We start from the raw sequence: 18,332 nt of genomic DNA on the forward strand, positions 1-18,332 counted from the left end.
AAAATACATAGTTGATTTGTTGACAGAGACGGACAAGTTGGGCTGTAAACCAACAGAGACACCCATAGAGGTGAACCACTGACTTGGAAATACACTAGAAGATGCAGCAGTTGATAAAAGGTCATATCAAAGACTTGTGGGGAAGCTCATTTACTTGTCTCATACCAGACCAGATATTGCCTATGCAGTATGTGTTGTAAGTCAGTTTATGCACAATCCCAAAGAATCACATCTTAGAGCCATATATCAGATTCTACAGTACTTAAAGGGCACACCAGGCAAAGGAATCCTATTTAAAAAGGGGCGAAATTTAACCCTTGAAGCCTATACTGATGCAGATTATGCAAGATCTATGGTTGATAGAAGATCAACCTCGGGCTATTGTACTTTCCTAGGAGGCAACCTTGTGACTTAGAGGAGTAAAAAACAAAATGTTGTGGCTAGATCTAGTGCAGAAGCTGAATTTAGGGTGATGGCTCTTGGAGTTTGTGAGTTGTTATGGCTAAAAATTATTTTGGAAGATTTGAAGATTGAGTGGGAAGGTCCAATGAAGTTGTATTGCGATAATAAGTATGCTATCAATATTGCACATAATCCAGTTCAACATGATCGAACGAAGCACGTTGAGGTTGACATACATTTTATAAAGGAAAAACGGATGGTGGCTTAATTTGCACTCCATTTGTGTCCACCGATGGTCAACTAGCGATATACTTACCAAAGGATTGTCGGGAAGTTGTTTCGAAATTAGTAAGCAAGTGAGAATGGATTATATCCACTTCCCGACTTGAGGGGAGTGTCGATTTCAGCTTCCTAATTAAAGAATATTTGAGTATATCAAATAGGATTCGTAAATATTTTATCCCTAACTTTAAGGTTGTTTTAGGTACAAGATCCCTAGAATTAGTATATTTCCTAGTGTAAAGTTTTCTAAGTTAGGCTCACTATGTCTATAAATATTTATGTAATTTCTTGTGAAAAATATAATTGAAATAGCCTGTTTTTAACATCGTTACATAATATAAACAATCATATACATACATGATATACAACCATATTATAAACTGTAATAAACATTACATACACTAACAGTAGTATACATAATATCCATACTAATAAACATACATAAGAGACATACTAATATATCAATTGATTGACCTTTTAGCCTTAATCAATTTCACCCTAAAAAAATCCCTTTGGTATGGAGTTTTCTACATACACACGAATGTCAACAAAAAATTTAAAAATAAGTTATAATATGTATAAAATATCTAAATAATGAAAACCCTAAGCACTTTTAAAAATTGGTTTAACATTAAACCAACATTAACTAAAAATTGCAAAACATTCTTTAAACTAGAAAATCGATGGTCCTAATAAAAAATGTCACTTTGAGAAACCAATAAATTTTTAAAAAAAAACTTATGCTTTTTAAATGGAAACAAAAAAGAAACCAGATAGGTCGAGTAAAATACCAATAATTGACAATGAAAATAGGGTAATTTTGATTTTAATACCACTTCGCTAAGATGAAAGGTTGAGTAATCAATGATGAAACAAGACTTCTTTTAGTAAGATGATAAATAATTTTTCAAATGACTAGTAATAAAAAGGGTTTCTCATATGGTTGAAGGATGAAATCGGAATTGAAGAATGCAAACATCTGGTGAATAGATTCAATGTGACTAAAATAAAGAATCAAAGATGGCTTTTGATGCTAAAAGATAATAAATAAAAAAAAGGGTATGGTAATCGAAAAGGTAAAGTTTCTTCAACAATCGATAGAAAATATTTAATGGATTTTTATTTTTTTATTTTTAATAAATGATGTTAATTAATTTAAAATAAATAATTTCAATCAGTTTCTTTTGAAGGGAACAAGTCAAAAGGGGTTAAAAAGGATACGCATGACAGCACTAGATACCACATCATCAAAAAATTAACGCCATTGAAAAAAAATTAAAGTATCAATATGAGACAAAAAAAATTCATAAGTATCAATCTCATAAAAATGAACCAAATTCAAGTACCAATTTTAAATTTAACCCTTGTAATATTCAACACAGTTTTTCTATTAACATACCTAATAATTTTCAACCTCGCTCTATACACTTTAAAAATAATATCTATAAATAACCCTTTATATACTAATCATTTTCCACCTCTTTATTAGGAAAAGTATAAATTATCAAACTTAATTAAATGATTAAAGCAAAAAACTTTTAATTTTTAAAAACTAATTGATGTATCCAATGGAACCAATAACCCAAGGCTAAATCAATTAAATTCCAATCAGATAATTCTAATCCCCAAGAAAACACCAGAATAGTTAAAAGAAATACAGAGTATTGTGCTAGCTTGTATCATTTAGCAGGAGCCAAGGAGGGATTAGGAGTTTATACATACATACATACATACATACATACATACATATGTATGTATATGTTGTTACATCTTCTTGATACCGTCAATAAATCCAATCAGTCAGTGATGTTGGAAAAAACAGAAGCCGTTGCCCAATTCGCAATTGTAATCATTCAGAAAGGATGCAACTCATTGAACTTTATAAGCAAGTTCAACCCTGAATCAACCAATTTAACTTATTTCAGCAAATGGTGACTTGGTGACCACGCTAAACTATCAAATGCATATAAAGCACTAAAACAAAACTTTTTGACATGATTTATTTGCTATATCTGGATATTCTTATGATAAAAACACCTTGCAGAGGTATCAACATAGAATAAAACCAGTGACCATATGGTGCAGTTAAATGCAAAGTAATTAAGGCAGCATCTCATGAAATCAATTGCAATTCTGTTTTCACGTAAAAATAAATGCAAGAAAGGACCAAAGTTTCACACATAAGTAAAGCAGAATAGTAAAGAAGCAAATTGTGGATCATATCAGATCATCATTTCAAGTAAGTTATCACAGTTATATAAGAAAGAAAGTTTCAGAGCGAATAATATAATATAGTACTAATATTCATAACCAAAGCATATGAAGTGACTCACTCTGCATTTGGATCCAAGTATTTCACAGCTTGCTGGACTGCATGTACAGTCATTTTCTTCACCTGTTTACAAATAGAAATTATAAAGACAACATTCAAAGGGATTAATAAACACAAGGTTGAAATAACTAAATCGGATGAAATGAACAAAGGCCAAAAAAGATGTAGGTAATGGAGAGTATGCAATACTACAGTGATTGGATTCCACAGTATTCATTGATCAATGGAGCAAATGACTAATGCTGGTATAGGTCTAAGAAACAATGATCCATGATAATGTTGTTCAAGTAAATATAGGGCAAGATACAAGTAAAGCTACCCACTTCCCCTCTCGCTAAAGAGGCTAAAAGGCATATACAGAGAAATTATAGCATTAACATTTCAATGGTCAAGAACTATGTGCATACCTCTAGTTTATCCTCTTTTTCCCTATGATCACGGGGAAGCAGACGAAATTCCTCAGTCAAGCGAACGCACTCACCGACATTTTCAGGCGAAACAAAATCGAGGGCAACCTTTATGCATGACTGTCAAACATAAAGATAGAAAGTAGATAAGCCCATGCATATTGAATAATCAGCATATGAAATCAACTTGATGATGGTTGCTAAAAAACATGAAACTACACTGTGATTTATGTGTACAAGACAATGTCATTAGACTAGTAAGCTCAACTTTATGCACAAACCTCCAGTGTATCCTCTTTTTGTGAGCAAGTAAGGTTTTTAACACAGTACATATGATTAAACATGGAAGAATCCATCAAGGATATTAAACAAGGCAACAAGAAAACAGAAAGTACCCCTGCGTTTTAGAAATGTCCAATATTGCTTCCCAATTGATTTGCAAACCTCTCACAAGGATCTCAAATCTATTCATAATTCAAATTACCCATAGGATTCATTAATCATTTTATACTCATTATGTTAATTATTACTGTAACAAAGATAGAAGAGAAGAATGCTTATCATGCTTCCTCTTAGAAGTTGAATTTATATAGGTTACAATGGTTGAAGAAAGGAAGAAATCAAACAATAGAACCCTATCAAATTCCTAAGATTATGTACAATTAGTCCCTAAAATTATATTATTATACAACTGAGTAACACTCCCCCTCAAACTGGAGTATAGATATCAATCATGCCAGCTTATTACAAAGATATCAAACCCAAGTCCCAATTATAACCTTTGTGAAGATATTACTTGGTCTCCTGTCTTCACATATCCATAAATACCAGTATCTCTTGCATTTTATCATGAACAATGTGGGAATCAACCTCGGTATGTTTAGTTCATTAATGAAATAATGAATTTTTAGCCATATGAAGAGCAGTTTGATTATCACACCACAGTTTTTTTGGCGACGAAGACTTTAACCAACTTCAACCAAAAGATGATGTATCCACATAATCTCACATATTGATTGAGCCACGGCTCTGCATTCTAACTCTACATTGGATAATACAACGTTATGTTACTTCCCCACAACACCAAGTTCTCTACAACAGAAACACATTAACTTGTAAAGGATCTTCTATCAACTTTTGATCTGTCCCAATTAACATTTGTGAAACATTTGATATTGGTGTATCCATGATTCTCATACAGTGTTTCCCGTCCTGAAGCTCCTTTCTAGTAACACAAAATCTACTCTAGAGCTACCCAATGATTAACTATTGGTAAATACATAAACTAACTATCGACATTAATTGTGTACAAATATTTGGACAAGGTACACTTAAGATAATTCAATATTCAAAACTTTTATAGTTCTCCAGGCCTTCAAATAACCCACCATCATCTTTGAAAAGATGTAGATTAGGAGTCATAGTAGTACATCGTGGCATGGCTCATGTTTTCCTTGTCTTTGTTAACAAATCAGTCACATGTTTTCCTTGAGACAAGAAAAAACTTTTCTAGCGTCTTGTTACCTCCATTCCCAAGAAGTATTTCAACAACCCCAAATCCTCTGTGTGGAACTTAGTATGTAGAAGTGTTTTGATGGATGGGATTGATGTATGGTCATCTTTTGTAATGATGATGTCGTGAACATACACAAAAAGAATGATTCTGTTTGTAGAATAATTAATGATCAGACTTCCTCTTCTTTAGTCCGAGTTGCTGAATTACCTTGTTGAATTTTCCAAACCAAGCACAAGGACTTAGACAATAGGTTTTCTTAGACTCCCTCTGAGTAGTAAACCTTAGCAAATGCTCCATATAAACCACTTCTCGAAGATCTCCATAGAGAAAAGTATTCTTAATGTTCAATTGCTATAAAGGTCAATTGTAAGTAACTGTCACGGAAATAAACAAATGTCATTTTAGCCACAGGAAAAATAATGTATCAAAGTAGTCTACCCCATAAGTCTGAGTATAGCTTTTGAAAAGAAGACGTGCTTTAAGACAAATCACAACCATTAAGATTAATTTTAACAGTAAACACTCATTTGCAAGCAACAACCATCTTTCTTACAGGGAAATTCACCAAGCTCTAAGTTCCATTTTCATCTAGGATACATATTTCCTCTAACATTGCATTACACTAACCGAGATAACTTAAGGCCTCTTGAACAATCTTAGAAATAAAAATAAAATCTAGAAATGCAATTAATGAGCAAGATGAAGGAAACATGAGGCCATACTAAGTTGCTAGAGAATATTTATATACTTGTATAGTGCTAATTTATAGGGATTGAATTAGGATTTTATTTTATTTTCTTTCTTTTTCTGTTAGCTTGTAACTTGTATAAACATATATCTCAAAGTAGAAAATAACATATAGTTTTCACTCAAATAAATTTCATTCTTTTTCTATTACTCAATTTCATTTACATGGTATCAGAGCTTTTTAGCTTGCACTTTTATGTATTCCGTCGATCAAATCATGAAACGATTGGGTATTTTCATGGGTAACTTTTAAGGTGATTGTTAGCATGCACTGCAGGCACAGGGAGGAGCACCACCACACCTTCAGCCAATTCACACTTTCCAACAACTAGAAGGTTATCACATGCAATTCAGTGCCGTCTAAACAACCGCCACCTTCACGCGCCGGCATGTGGAAGCGTGTGTGGTGTTAGTTGCCTTCCAACCTTCTACGGCATCGACTACATGCTCCAACCAAAAGCTAGTGTTGGGATGCAACTGGAGGGCTTTTGGTGTTTGGAGCTTTTTGCACTGTTTTGAGATTTTTCCCTAGACTATTCTATTTGGTTTAGGCATCGACAGCAAGATTGAGTTTTTTAGACTTAGGAAATTATGTTTTATTTGCACTTTTGGGCCCTTGAGTTTTGTTTGTGCTTTGTGATTTTTCTTATGGTAGATTCTAAGGTAACAGTAAGCGAGTTGGTTCCATTGATGTCTAAGATTATTAAACATAAACTGAAGGTGTCCAACTATTTAAACTGAAGCAAGACCGTCAGGATTTATTTAAGGAGCATTGACAAGGATGACCACTTGGTCAAGGACCAATAATGGATGATACTAGACAAGTCTGGTTAAGAGAAGATGCATGACTATTCTTACAAATCTGCAATTCTATCAATATTGAGGTAATTGCTGTGATCAAACACTATGAATTTGTTAAAGAACTAATAAAGTATTTGGAGCTTCTATATTATGGGAAAGTTAATATCTTGCGAATGTATGAAGTATGCTAAGCCTTCTACCAACCTGATAAGTAAGGCAAGTCATTTCCGACATACTTTATGGATTTCAAAAGAGCACATGGATTTCAAAAAAGCACGAGGAGCTTAATGTTTTATTACCAGTCAACCCAAATTTGAAAGTTCAATATACTCAACAGAAGCAGCTGGCGGTTGCTAAACTTGAGGTTAATAAATCTCAAATCCTCTCTAGATCAAAGATCATATCTTTACAAGATACCTTTATGAGAGTGTTACTTACTGAAAGCTCTCATTTAGTTCAAACTAACAATAGAGTCCTTGTGAGTAAGGGAGTGATAGTCGCGGTCAGAAGATGGGGAGAATCATGTAATATTATTGTCATGAGCCACGCCATACTAAGCATTTCGGTGTAAAGCTACAAAATAAGGTTCAAAGATCGCAGCCAGCAAATATTGCAAATATGTGAAGTTGACAAATCTTCTCATTCTCCCCCTAAGCAACAAATCCTAGTGAGTGCTCCATATAGATTTTCTCCCAGAAATCACCATGTAAAAAAATAATTCTTTTTATCCAATTTATGCAAGGACCACTCAGACATAGCTACTATAGTGATAAACAATTGAACTGAAGCTAGCTTTTCTGAAACGGAATTGGTGACTTTGTTGGCACAACTGCACAAGTGCAAGAGGAACAAGATTGCCTGGTCGTTTGGTGAAAGAATTCAAGATGTGAGAGTATCAACCATTCTTCTCCCTTCCCCGTCTTATAGAAACTGAAGATGTGTCCTCAGAAAAGGAAGTTTTTTTTCCTTTTCTAGAAAAGAGACATCAACAAATACTAGATACCTGTATGGACTATCAACATTGAGTGCTGATGGGGACATGCGGTTTATTAAAAAACACATGATGGGCACAACATCAACCCATAATTATTTAGGAACCTTCATTTGAGACAAAAGTGCTTGTAGTCTCAAGGGCATGTTTGTTCTTCCTCGCATTTAGTCCATTCAATGATGATGTGACAACATATAAGGTTTGAAAAAGAATATGGCCTTGGAACATGTAGGACAAAAAAGTGTCAGAGAAACATTCCTTGGCATTATCACTACTCAAAATGTGCACAAAATACCATGTTGAGTTTTTATATCAACACAAAGGGCATAGAAGAGAGAAAACAATTAAAAGCATACAGACCATCAAAACATGTCCTCTACTAATAGCCTACTTCGCTATAAGATCCTGCAAAAGACAGTGATATAGGAAAAATGAGATACAACAGTTTAGATAATGAGTAAATTTACTCACAAATTTAAGTTAAAAGGTAAGTTTCGGCAGGCTTGATACAAATGATAGAGTAACAGAGGAAGTTAGATTGACATTACTAAAACCAAAAGGTGAACCTCTCAACTATAGTCACAAGAGAAGGCGATTTATGCGACTGGGAGAAGGTAAAAGATTAGAATTACATGCCATATGATCAGTGGATGAGAAGGAAACAAGACACTTAATACCGCAGGAGTAGTAACAAAAGTGGTCTCAGTTCGAAGGCGATTCTACAATTTCTTACAAAATCTCTTCATATGATTCATCTCATGACAATAATAGTAGGTGATGTTTGATTCAGACTGTTAATGGTCTTTTCTCAGTTATTCCCCATCCAATGTTATTATTCTTTTGTGTGGTGTCATTCCCATCTCCTTTGGTAACATGAGGAGATAGAGAATTTTTAGTGTGAAGGAAAGAAATTCAAAACTCGATAGAATTTGAGATTGTAGCCTCAAATTCAAAAGGAAAACCAACCAAGAAGCTCATTACATCCGAACTAAATGGTATTAACATATTTAATTCTTCACAAGTCTTCTTGAAGTCAATGTAATAGGTTGTGAATGACTTGGCTTCTTTCTTAAAACACTAAGAACATTGTAAACCTCATAAATATGATGCAAATTTCCTTGACTGAAAAACAAAAAATCCAAGCAATCCGCGAGTTCTTTACAAATTCATAGTGATTAATGAATCCAATTATCTCACTATCAATAAATTCAAAACTTGCAAGGAGAGCCATGCATCCTCTTAACACCCAAACTTTTCTAGTATCATTGGTTAGTCAAATAATCGTCTTTGTCAAGACTCCGCATGTAAATCCAAAAGGTCTTACTCCAATCAAAGTAATTGGGGTCGTTTACTTTGCATTCCATAATTTTAGACATTACTAGAACCATCTCACTCATAAAAACCTTAGATTCAGTCAATCTCTTTTTTTTGGCAACAATTAAATACCCGAAAGTAGACAAGTACATAAATCACAAAAACCAAAAGATTAACCGAACCACTCCAACCCAAACCAAATCAAAACTAAGCAGCAAATAGCAGCCCAAAATTTCTACTGAACCAAATCAGAAAAAAGTAGCAAATGGCAGCCCAAGGCAACCCAAAAATTTCAGCCAAGCCACATGGTCACAAAGGTTCCCAAACCAATCACCAATGGATCCAAAGGGTAACAACATGATTAACCCCCTAAAGACCAGGGTATTATCAAAGAGAGACTCCATACTCCCCTATGTGCCGACATATGAAGACTCCAAAAAGGACAAATGGCACATGAGCTTCACTCACGGGTCCTTCATTTACCAGAATTCAAGGATTGACCGAACTAAAGTTGTCGCACCTCCTTGTAGAGGCAATGAGCCCTGCAAATCACTTCTAAAGTGACCCACAAAAAAAAAAACTCCCTATGGCTATGGGAAAACAACCATTAGAGGTTTTCCCATCCAAACTCAAGAACAACAAACTCTGAAATTAAATGTAAAAAGCTATAATACCATGTGACAAGGATAGAAGAAAAGAGAAGAATGATTGTCATGTATACGGCTTGGAAGTCAAATCCCTAAAATTATGTACAATTAGTCCCTAATATTAAGTTATTATACAGCTGGGAAACAATTACAATTATTTCACTAAAAAACACCTAATTGAGATATTATATCAAATGAGCATTACATCGTTAAACAAGAAAATAGGATATAAATGAGATGAAGTGGTATAGGTAAGAAGATCGTTTAGATTTGCAAACTGCAACTTTTGTTGATTTTAGCATAATAATTTGAAGTAGAACTTAATACCATCTCAAACTACACTATAACTTCACATTCAAGAGACAATTAAAATATGACACTAATATTGCAGACACTAGAGATAGATATTCTTTTGCAACAAAAGCATTTAAAAGAAAACGTAAGTACCATGTTACCTTAATGTTCCGGACTTGATGAGGACAACCAGCAGGTATTAAAACAGCTTCCCCAAGTTTCTGAACAAAACTCCATGGTTCAATTCCTGCATGCCAACATTTTATAACCATAATCAAAGGCCGACATTTTGTCTAACCGGTTCAACAATATTTAGTATACATTTTGACATACCATATTCCAGCTTAAGCTTTGCCTTATGATCCATGGTCAGATAAAAGGACTGATCATGTATAGGATGAAAAACCTATATAACAAAGATACGAAGAATTGCATAGTATAAATAACACGTCAAAGACATGAAAGTAAGTATCAATTGCCTAAAATTAATACGTATAACTTTTCAGCGTATAAATATGCTAATAACATATAGCCTAACTGCAAATCCTTTTTGTGAATTCCCATCCGATTATATTCTTTACCCAGCTCAATAAGTGCAGAACGTTAGATGTGGAAGGCATCACCAAATTCTCTAGGTGCTACTTCATATTCCAATGCTTTTCTTGTACATGCGTACACACATGCAGACAACTAATAAAAGATCCCATTTCTTCCATTGTCCCCAAGGGGCCATTAAAGGCACATTTTAAATAGCTATTGATATCAATCTTTTTGTTACAGCTTTGAGATTAGTACATTTCTAAAAATAATAAAAAGGATAATAAGAGGGTTATAACCATTGTCAAGAATCCAACCAAAAGAAACTATTGCAGCTCCTCTACTGAAGATATTATCAATTCAATAATATTTAAAACAAAAAGCTCCACTCTCAATACATAAAATTTAGAAAAGCTACCTGTGATACTGGGCAACAATGAACATATCTAAACTCCCTAAAGTGCTTTTTAAGGTAATCTTGCAGCTTTGGAACATCTTGCCTCCGGAAAACGTCCCAAACAGCTCCTCCCTCGTGAGCTTCCACCTCTTCAATTTCATTCCCAGAAGTTTCAGATGACCTGCCATTCTCTCCGCATTCTTCTTCATCCATTTTTTTCTTCCTACTCTCTTGCATTTCAAATTCCCTCACTGAATTATTGCCACTCAGGCTTGAATAACCATCTTGACCTTCTTGTTCAACAATAACTTTGCATTCTTGATCACCAGCTCTATCATTAGACTGCCTGTCGTAGGTAGAGATGTCAAAAGACCCATCATCAGGCTTATTCCTGTCAACTTTCGAAATTCTTCCAAAAAGTTCCTGCTGGTCTTGCAGATTGTGCTTTCGTTTTAACTTGCTGATTGCATCAAGCTGTTTACGAGTAAGATTCACCTCAGCAATGTGTGTTAAAACATTCACCTGAACAGAAATTTCAAAACAAATAAACATACTTAGGAACTTGGGGGGGAAAAGTCGTCATTATAAGTCATGCAGGTTCTAATTATGTTTTGAAATACATAGAAAGATGATGAATTATTTACTTAGGAACTGCGGGGGGAAATCGTCATTAGAAGTCATGCAAGTTCTAATTATGTTTTGGAACACATAGAAAGATGATGAATTATTTAAGAATTAAGCAGCAGAGTGAGCACGTAAAGACAGGATATGTTACCCAGGCTCTTCAATTTCTCCAAAGATGTCCAACACCTATTCGGACATAAGTATGGGGATATAATCCTCCAAATAAATGAAAAAGCTTACAAGGAATCGAGAATCCATGCCGCACATACTCATATCCAACACTCACCCCGACTCCGGGTAACATATAAGACAAGATCTAATCACCCATAAAATAGAAAGAACAAGCTATCAGTTAAAACTGCAAATTTTCCATTTTGAATACACCTTTAGGTATTATACTTTGGATCAGCAAAATAAACTAATGTGACAGTGGCTTATGATCCAGACCATGTCAAAGTTACTGTTTACTAAAACCAAAATACACATGTATATTAGAAAAGCAGAAATATGATCTATTTTATATATTAAGCGTTGTGAGAATTACCACAAACATCAGTTCATTTCTCAATAAAGCATAAAATTCAGGTAGATATTTACATATATATAGTTGTGCGGGAACAGGCACAGACATGAAACTTCATTAGTTTTGATACCTTACTTAAATTTCATTGGCACATGATGTATAGATATATCAATAGCTCTATACCAAAAAAGGCTCAAAATGAGATTTCCTTCAAGTTACCCAAATAAATATATATATTTTATTAAAACTGAATAAATAATATGTTTATTAACATTGAAGTTGTAAAAATAAAGGAAAAACCGAGAGCATATACCGCATCTGACATATCACAATGAAGCCTGGTTACTGAGTCTCCTCGCCCAAGCTCTTGTGCAACTCCATATGCAATATATGACTTAGGCCCCATATCTGGCTTTAGAGATTTCTTTGGCAATTTGGTAGCAATATTAAGAAGCCCACTTTGAGGATGGGTATATTCTTTAAATGGCAAACAGCAAAGAAACTCGGCATGATGACGTGGAAGGAGATTCTTAAATTCGTTAGATGGAGGCCAATCTTTCAGCTTCAGTATTTGAGGCCATGATTTTGTATCAAAACGACCATCTGTGTATCCTTTAAAGAATTGGTGAATATTGACCACTACCTACATTTAACCAACAGTGCTGATTATAGAACCAAGGTTATGCGGCCAACAAGCAACTGTTAAAAGACAAGCATATTTCACTCCACAACACAAAATTCAGATGAGATACTCAAATGGAAATGATGCTACAAAAGCACCAACATACATATATTATACGATTTTCTCTTCAAGTTACAAAAGATATTGAGATGTGGACTCCCTACAGGATACTAAGGCTTTGTTCTGGATTGAGCTACACGTGGACAACCTCACATAGGGTATGGTAGAAAGAACAACATAATAGAACCTGGGTGCAGACCATGTTAAGTGTCCAAGCTAATACCAATTGGAAATAGGTCGAGGTACAACTCTAATATAAACCAAACAGAAAATTAAAAGCATGATGAAAGCTTAATTTATAAACAATTGTAAGTCGTAAAGGAAAAAAAACCTATTTTTTAGACATGGCAGCTGCAATGGAAACATATATTAAGAAAGTTATTGGCAATGAGATCAAAGCTTAATTTGGCTTCAGCAGTACTCTGTTTGACTCACAAATTGGTACAAAGCATCATATTCTGATAATAAGAACTAGTGCAGTTGATAACCAAACTGACCTCAGACCAATCTAAGCAATGAAGTGCCTTAACTTCCAATTGGTGATCACTTTTTTTATTTGTTACTTGACGAAAAGCACGCCACATAACCATTGGCTCCCAGCTCAAACCAGATGCATTCTCAAGGACATTGCTGACAATAACAGGCTCACCATTAGCCCAGTGCTTTTGGAAATGTTTCAAATCTCCGCTCTCAATATCTTTAGCTTTTGGACAATATAAATAGTTGTCAGTGGCATCTTCTCGAGAAGCTGCTTTCCTTAGCTTATTATTGTCAATGTCAGCTTCACCCATTGAATTGTAACAAGGACACTCTTTGTTAGAAACTTCAAGAACATGGTCAAGATTCAGAGCTTTGGTTATTTCCTCGGCCTTTCTAGTTAACTCAATAACAGCATGTTCTCCAAACATGCACCTTAACTCCAAAAGGCCATTACCACATCCACCTAAGTCCTTCGGGGGGCAGCGAATGGTGCCATTTTCATTCACCTTCCACTCAGAAGTTGCAGCATTATTTTCTTTAGAGTTAGTTTCCTCAGGGGAATCCTCTTCCTTAGAGGGCTTTAGAGCATTCCCCACTTTTGATGGCATAGAGCACTGAAGTTCTCCATGCAAGTATTCAAAACTCATGTCAGGATATTCCATAATTACTTCCCTTTGTCCACCCCGCAAGTCCCCATCACGGATTTCACGGCAACATGTAAGGCACAGATCATAGTTACAATCAGGACAGCTTCTATGAAAGTCAGCAATTGATGTTCCGCAGTAGTTACTGCAAAAAAAATAAAAAAAAATCTTGGTATCAGGAATTGCTTAAAATGAGTTCCAGCAACATACAAAATGATCTCCATTTAATTTCACGATGACAAAAAATACCATAAGAACTTACCAATATACACGCTCATTCTCAGTACATATTGCCTGCTTAAGCTTTATCTGTTCTGTGGCCACCCCTACTCATTCAATAAATATGCGTTAAAAATGAACCATTAAAAAGAAAGAAATTAAATAACAATGCTCTAACATGCCATACTGATATTAACATAACAAAGTTCAAGGTCTGTCATTGGTTCAATTCCAGTCTTCCAGATATTGAAGGGCCCAAAAAATCACATTTTGGAGAAATGAAGGCAGCATAAATGATTCTTAATAAACCAACCAGCATACTAGAGAAAATATGGTGAATTGATATTGTAATGAGAAAAACTTTCATATGACGCACTAGGTAACTATAGACAAAAGAGTGTGAAGATACCACGCTGGCAGACCCCTTGAAATCAAGAACAGTCATAGTTGACTTCTTATGCCAACAAGATTGCAATACAAAATGTTTGTCATCATAATAACAAATTCTGCCAGCATAGTATCTGGAATTTCTTTTTCAACCTTCTTTCCTATAAAAGCATAGCCAGTAATCTCCAAGCAAGACAAAGAACAATCTTTACTATCCACATCAACAAGATAAACAGAGTTTCAACATTATTTATAGGATTTCAACATTATTTATAGAATCATTCTCCTAACAGATTCTACAGATTATTTTTAAAAATTAATTTCAACATCAACTATTTGATTGTAATCGCGCCAAATTAGACCCCCGTTAATCTCTGTAGAGAACAAAACTAAATTCACACAAGAACATGTCCAAATAAAGATATACATACCATTAATTTTTGCCTCAATGACCTTCTCTTTTATTTGCTCTTCACTAAATTGTTTAATGTATGGAAGAAGTGTCTGAAGCACGTATCTGGTATGCTGAACTTCTTCACAACCACTGAACTTCGGATTAAGTGTCTCTTCCAATTTCTAAAAGTCATCAATTATACAATATCATAAATCAATCATGACATCATATATGCAACAAAGTGAGCAGTAAAACTATGAATTTCAGAACTAACTTTGAGTAGGCCAGTCGTCCGTAAGCATGCTTTGCAATTGCAATTCTCTCGGCAAACAGGGCAGGCATCAGCAATTTCATCCTCAGACATCTTGGGATACCTAGTCCCAGAAAGACAAAATACTTAACCAGCTAAAAGGGGAAAAAGAACAACATAGTAACATACTCACTTATGATTAAGATTGACTATAACCAGAGAGAAAAGCAGCAAAGTTCATGAGAAATTAGCAATCGCATGCAATGCACATACATTTAGATAGAAACCCATTTCCATAAAAGAATCAAGTGAAAGAAGTACCAATTTTTTATGCAAGGGATGCAATATCGTTTACTATTGCAAAGCTTGCATCTCACAACCCTGCCTTTATCATTCCTCTTGCACTGATGGCACGTTAATCTATCTTCTTTGGCAATGGTAATCCACTGTAGAAAAAGCAAAAACAAGAAGCACCAGCAACATGAAACCGAAAATGAAAGAAAAGACACATTATAAGAATAATGCAGGAATTAAAAAGCAAAAACTTTTACCTTAACATCCCTCTTTCGCTTTGAACCAGGTACAGGCTCTTCTTCTTCCCCGGGAACCCTTAAGGGCTTAACCAAATTTTCTGACTCATTCATTCCCAAAGACCCATTTTTCGCCCTTCTTCGACTCTTATCTGTATCTGTCCCTTCAATGGCTACACTTTCAGTAACTTGTTTCCTTGGCCTACCCCTTCCTCGTTTCTTTGCATGCACCGTATTATCACAATTCTCACTAATAAGACCATCTTCTTGACCTTCAGATTTCACTACTACTTCCTTCTTCGGCCTGCCCCGTCCACGCTTCTTTGGCACAAACTCATCATCTTCATTTTCTTGAACTTCGGCATAACTTACTTTCTTAACAATTGTTCTCAATCTCCGCTTTGAGCCAGCAGAATCCATATCAACGTCCTCTTTCATGGTAGCTTTACCTTCCCCGTTTGCTACCTCTAGATTATCAACTGAAATCAAAGTGTTATTTCCTTTGACTTGAACCCCATTTTCATCCACGTTCTCCCCACTATCTTCCACGAAATCCAAACATTTTCCCTCCTCCCCTCTCTCCTCCTTTTTGCCTCTTTTCGAAGGAACTGTCACTTCTTCTTTTGTACCTCTTTTATTAGGTTTCTTCAGAGTATTCCCTTCCGAACCCCCACTTTTGATCTCTTTCCCTTCGATTCCCTCCTCTTTTCCTTCTATTTCCCTTGCTTTATCTCTGACCATGTCACTGTTTTCCTCCCCATTTCTTTCTTCGACTTGAAGCTCCGCAAAACCGCTGTTTTCTTGACTTCCCATAACCACCCGCTCTGGTTTTCCGACACTCCCTCGCAGAATCTAGGTGCTGTCTGAATTCAGCCTTTTAAATGTGCCATTCACAAACAAAGTGGTCTTGAAATTATAAAACCAAATTATTTACTTTATTATATGTTTTTTCTTATAAATAGGAAAGGAAGTTGCTTGAAATTGTAGAATATATGACTCTCCTCTTTAAATCGAAAGATTAATCTATGGAGAAACATTATTGATATTTTATTTATTATAGGTATATTTTAGTTTCTGAGAGTTTATGTAAGTTGCAGTACTGTCTCAGGTATATTAGTATAAAATTTTTCTTTCCTTCAAGTACCACCGAATAACCTTCTAACATGTTAGGGTTTTTGTTACATAATATAACAGTTTTAATTTATTCAGTAATGAATTAAATAATTAATTTATGCTTTTTTATATAGGGTTAGTATAAGAGTTAGTAATAATTTAATTTATTTGATATTATTTTATTATTCACATGATATATTTTTAGTAAAAATATTGTTTATTTTAAAGAGATTTTATTTTTAGAAAAGTTAATATTTATTTTTTAATTTTAAATTTAAATTATATTAATTATTCTCTATTTTATATCCAACTATTGTAATATATACATAATTATATATGGGGCTAGTAGGGCTCCAATCCCTAAAATGGAAATTTTTCCTTTTGACCCTTTATAATTTATAAAATTTTGAATTAGTTATAGTAAAATTATACTTTGACCCAAAAATAATAAAATTTTAATTTAGTATTTTAAAAATTATAAAGATATAAGCTATTAAAATGATAATTTTGTATTTTATTATCGTAAAAATATATAATTTAATTCCGACTCTTAAAAAAATTTAATTTCACTTTTATTATTATACTAATAACCAAACGAGTCATAATTAAACTAAATAATTAACTAGCAACTAACACATTTTATTGTTATATCAATATATCCAATCACATTTAATTGATATATACCCTTCAATATAATCATCATCAAGTTACCTTTTAAAATTACTATATTTTTAATCATGGGAGTCAAATAAGATGGTAAAAATCTCTTACCATTTTAATCAATCAAATGGGCATAACTTCAACACTTATTTGGATCGAAAATAAATTCTTGAAAAGAATCTTTTAAGATACATCTGAACTGAAACGTTCAATCAATTTTGAAAAACATTTTAGTGGTAGGAAGTCTTTTTCAATACATAACTATCTGTAAAAATAATTTTGAAGCTTGTGTATGATTAGGTAAGGAAGCGTCAAGATATCTAAATATATCTTGCGTTTTAATAGTCTTTCGTCTCATGTATCAATCTTTTTTGAAATTTCATATTTAAATTACAAACATTCAATTCTTTTTATACATTACCGTTATACAAATAATATTGAGCCCCTCATCCTACTTGGCAAGACATGGTCCAACTAACCAGGGTCTTCCCTGGCTAGCTCCCCAACAGAACGCCTGGTATGTATGCTCGCCAATTGTATGATTTTACCCTGCTCGTTCATATCCTTTGGGAGGTATCTAAGACACGTACAACCCCTAAGGGGATAACGTATCACGCATAGCACCTAATTACCCCTAACATGTCACATAGTGGACCATAATTTTATATATATATATATATAAATGAGCCACACTGAAGGGGAGATAAAAGAAACAAACACTCAACAAATACAATTTCAAACTCACCACTCTCACACATACCCCTCTTATAAAAACACCCAAAACTATTTTTTTCTCAAATTTAGTACAATGTAACATACTGATATGTTTTAATAAAAAAAAAAAAACCCAAAACTAAATTTACTAAAAGTAATCAATCAGAAGTTTATTTCATTCAAAACAGTAACACAAAGCTGAGACATCGAGTTTTCTCTTTCCAGAAAAGCAATTTTCTGGTATTGAGACTAGTGTGTGCTCAATGTGATTGGCAAATGGGCATGGGTTCATCACCTCAGCCCCGTTGCAATTCATGCCCACAACTGACAACAACAGCATGGGCATGCATGCAGCATAGACACCCCCACTCTCTCAATTCATAAC

The 18,332-nt window shown here is 34.2% G+C and overlaps 1 protein-coding gene across 2 annotated transcripts; it reads right to left on the reverse strand.

Annotated features, from left to right (window-relative positions):
* Nucleotides 1-2,262: 2,262 nt before the first annotated feature.
* On the reverse strand, nucleotides 2,263-16,609 carry LOC108475988 (lysine-specific demethylase JMJ26-like). 2 transcript variants are annotated; one of them, XM_017778020.2, is made up of 13 exons: nucleotides 15,482-16,609; nucleotides 15,252-15,376; nucleotides 14,955-15,054; nucleotides 14,718-14,862; nucleotides 13,943-14,006; nucleotides 13,054-13,825; nucleotides 12,128-12,457; nucleotides 10,689-11,189; nucleotides 10,067-10,139; nucleotides 9,895-9,980; nucleotides 3,424-3,543; nucleotides 3,018-3,079; nucleotides 2,263-2,581 (listed from the first exon to the last, which is right to left on the reverse strand). In XM_017778020.2, exons 1-13 carry the CDS (start codon nucleotides 16,271-16,273, stop codon nucleotides 2,554-2,556), a joined length of 3,198 nt encoding a protein of 1,065 aa, XP_017633509.1. In that variant the 5' UTR covers nucleotides 16,274-16,609; the 3' UTR covers nucleotides 2,263-2,553. The 2 variants fall into 2 exon arrangements, with proteins under 2 accessions (XP_017633509.1, XP_052881417.1); XM_053025457.1 differs by lacking the exons at nucleotides 2,263-2,581; nucleotides 3,018-3,079; nucleotides 3,424-3,543 and adding an exon at nucleotides 7,723-7,883 and having other exon boundaries at nucleotides 15,482-16,608.
* Nucleotides 16,610-18,332: the final 1,723 nt, after the last annotated feature.

Source organism: Gossypium arboreum, chromosome 3, assembly GCF_025698485.1.
Source record: "Gossypium arboreum isolate Shixiya-1 chromosome 3, ASM2569848v2, whole genome shotgun sequence".
NCBI lineage: Eukaryota > Viridiplantae > Streptophyta > Magnoliopsida > Malvales > Malvaceae > Gossypium > Gossypium arboreum.

Excerpts from the sequence above, each read along its gene's own strand:
- LOC108475988 (XM_017778020.2), bottom strand. The coding sequence starts at position 16,273 with ATGGGAAGTCAAGAAAACAGCGGTTTTGCGGAGCTTCAAGTCGAAGAA. Across the intron at positions 14,007-14,717 it reads CATTGAGGCAAAAATTAATG|GGGTGGCCACAGAACAGATA; the intron begins GTATGTATATCT and ends TTGAATGAGTAG. Across the intron at positions 9,981-10,066 it reads AAAGCTTAAGCTGGAATATG|GAATTGAACCATGGAGTTTT; the intron begins GTATGTCAAAAT and ends GTTGGCATGCAG.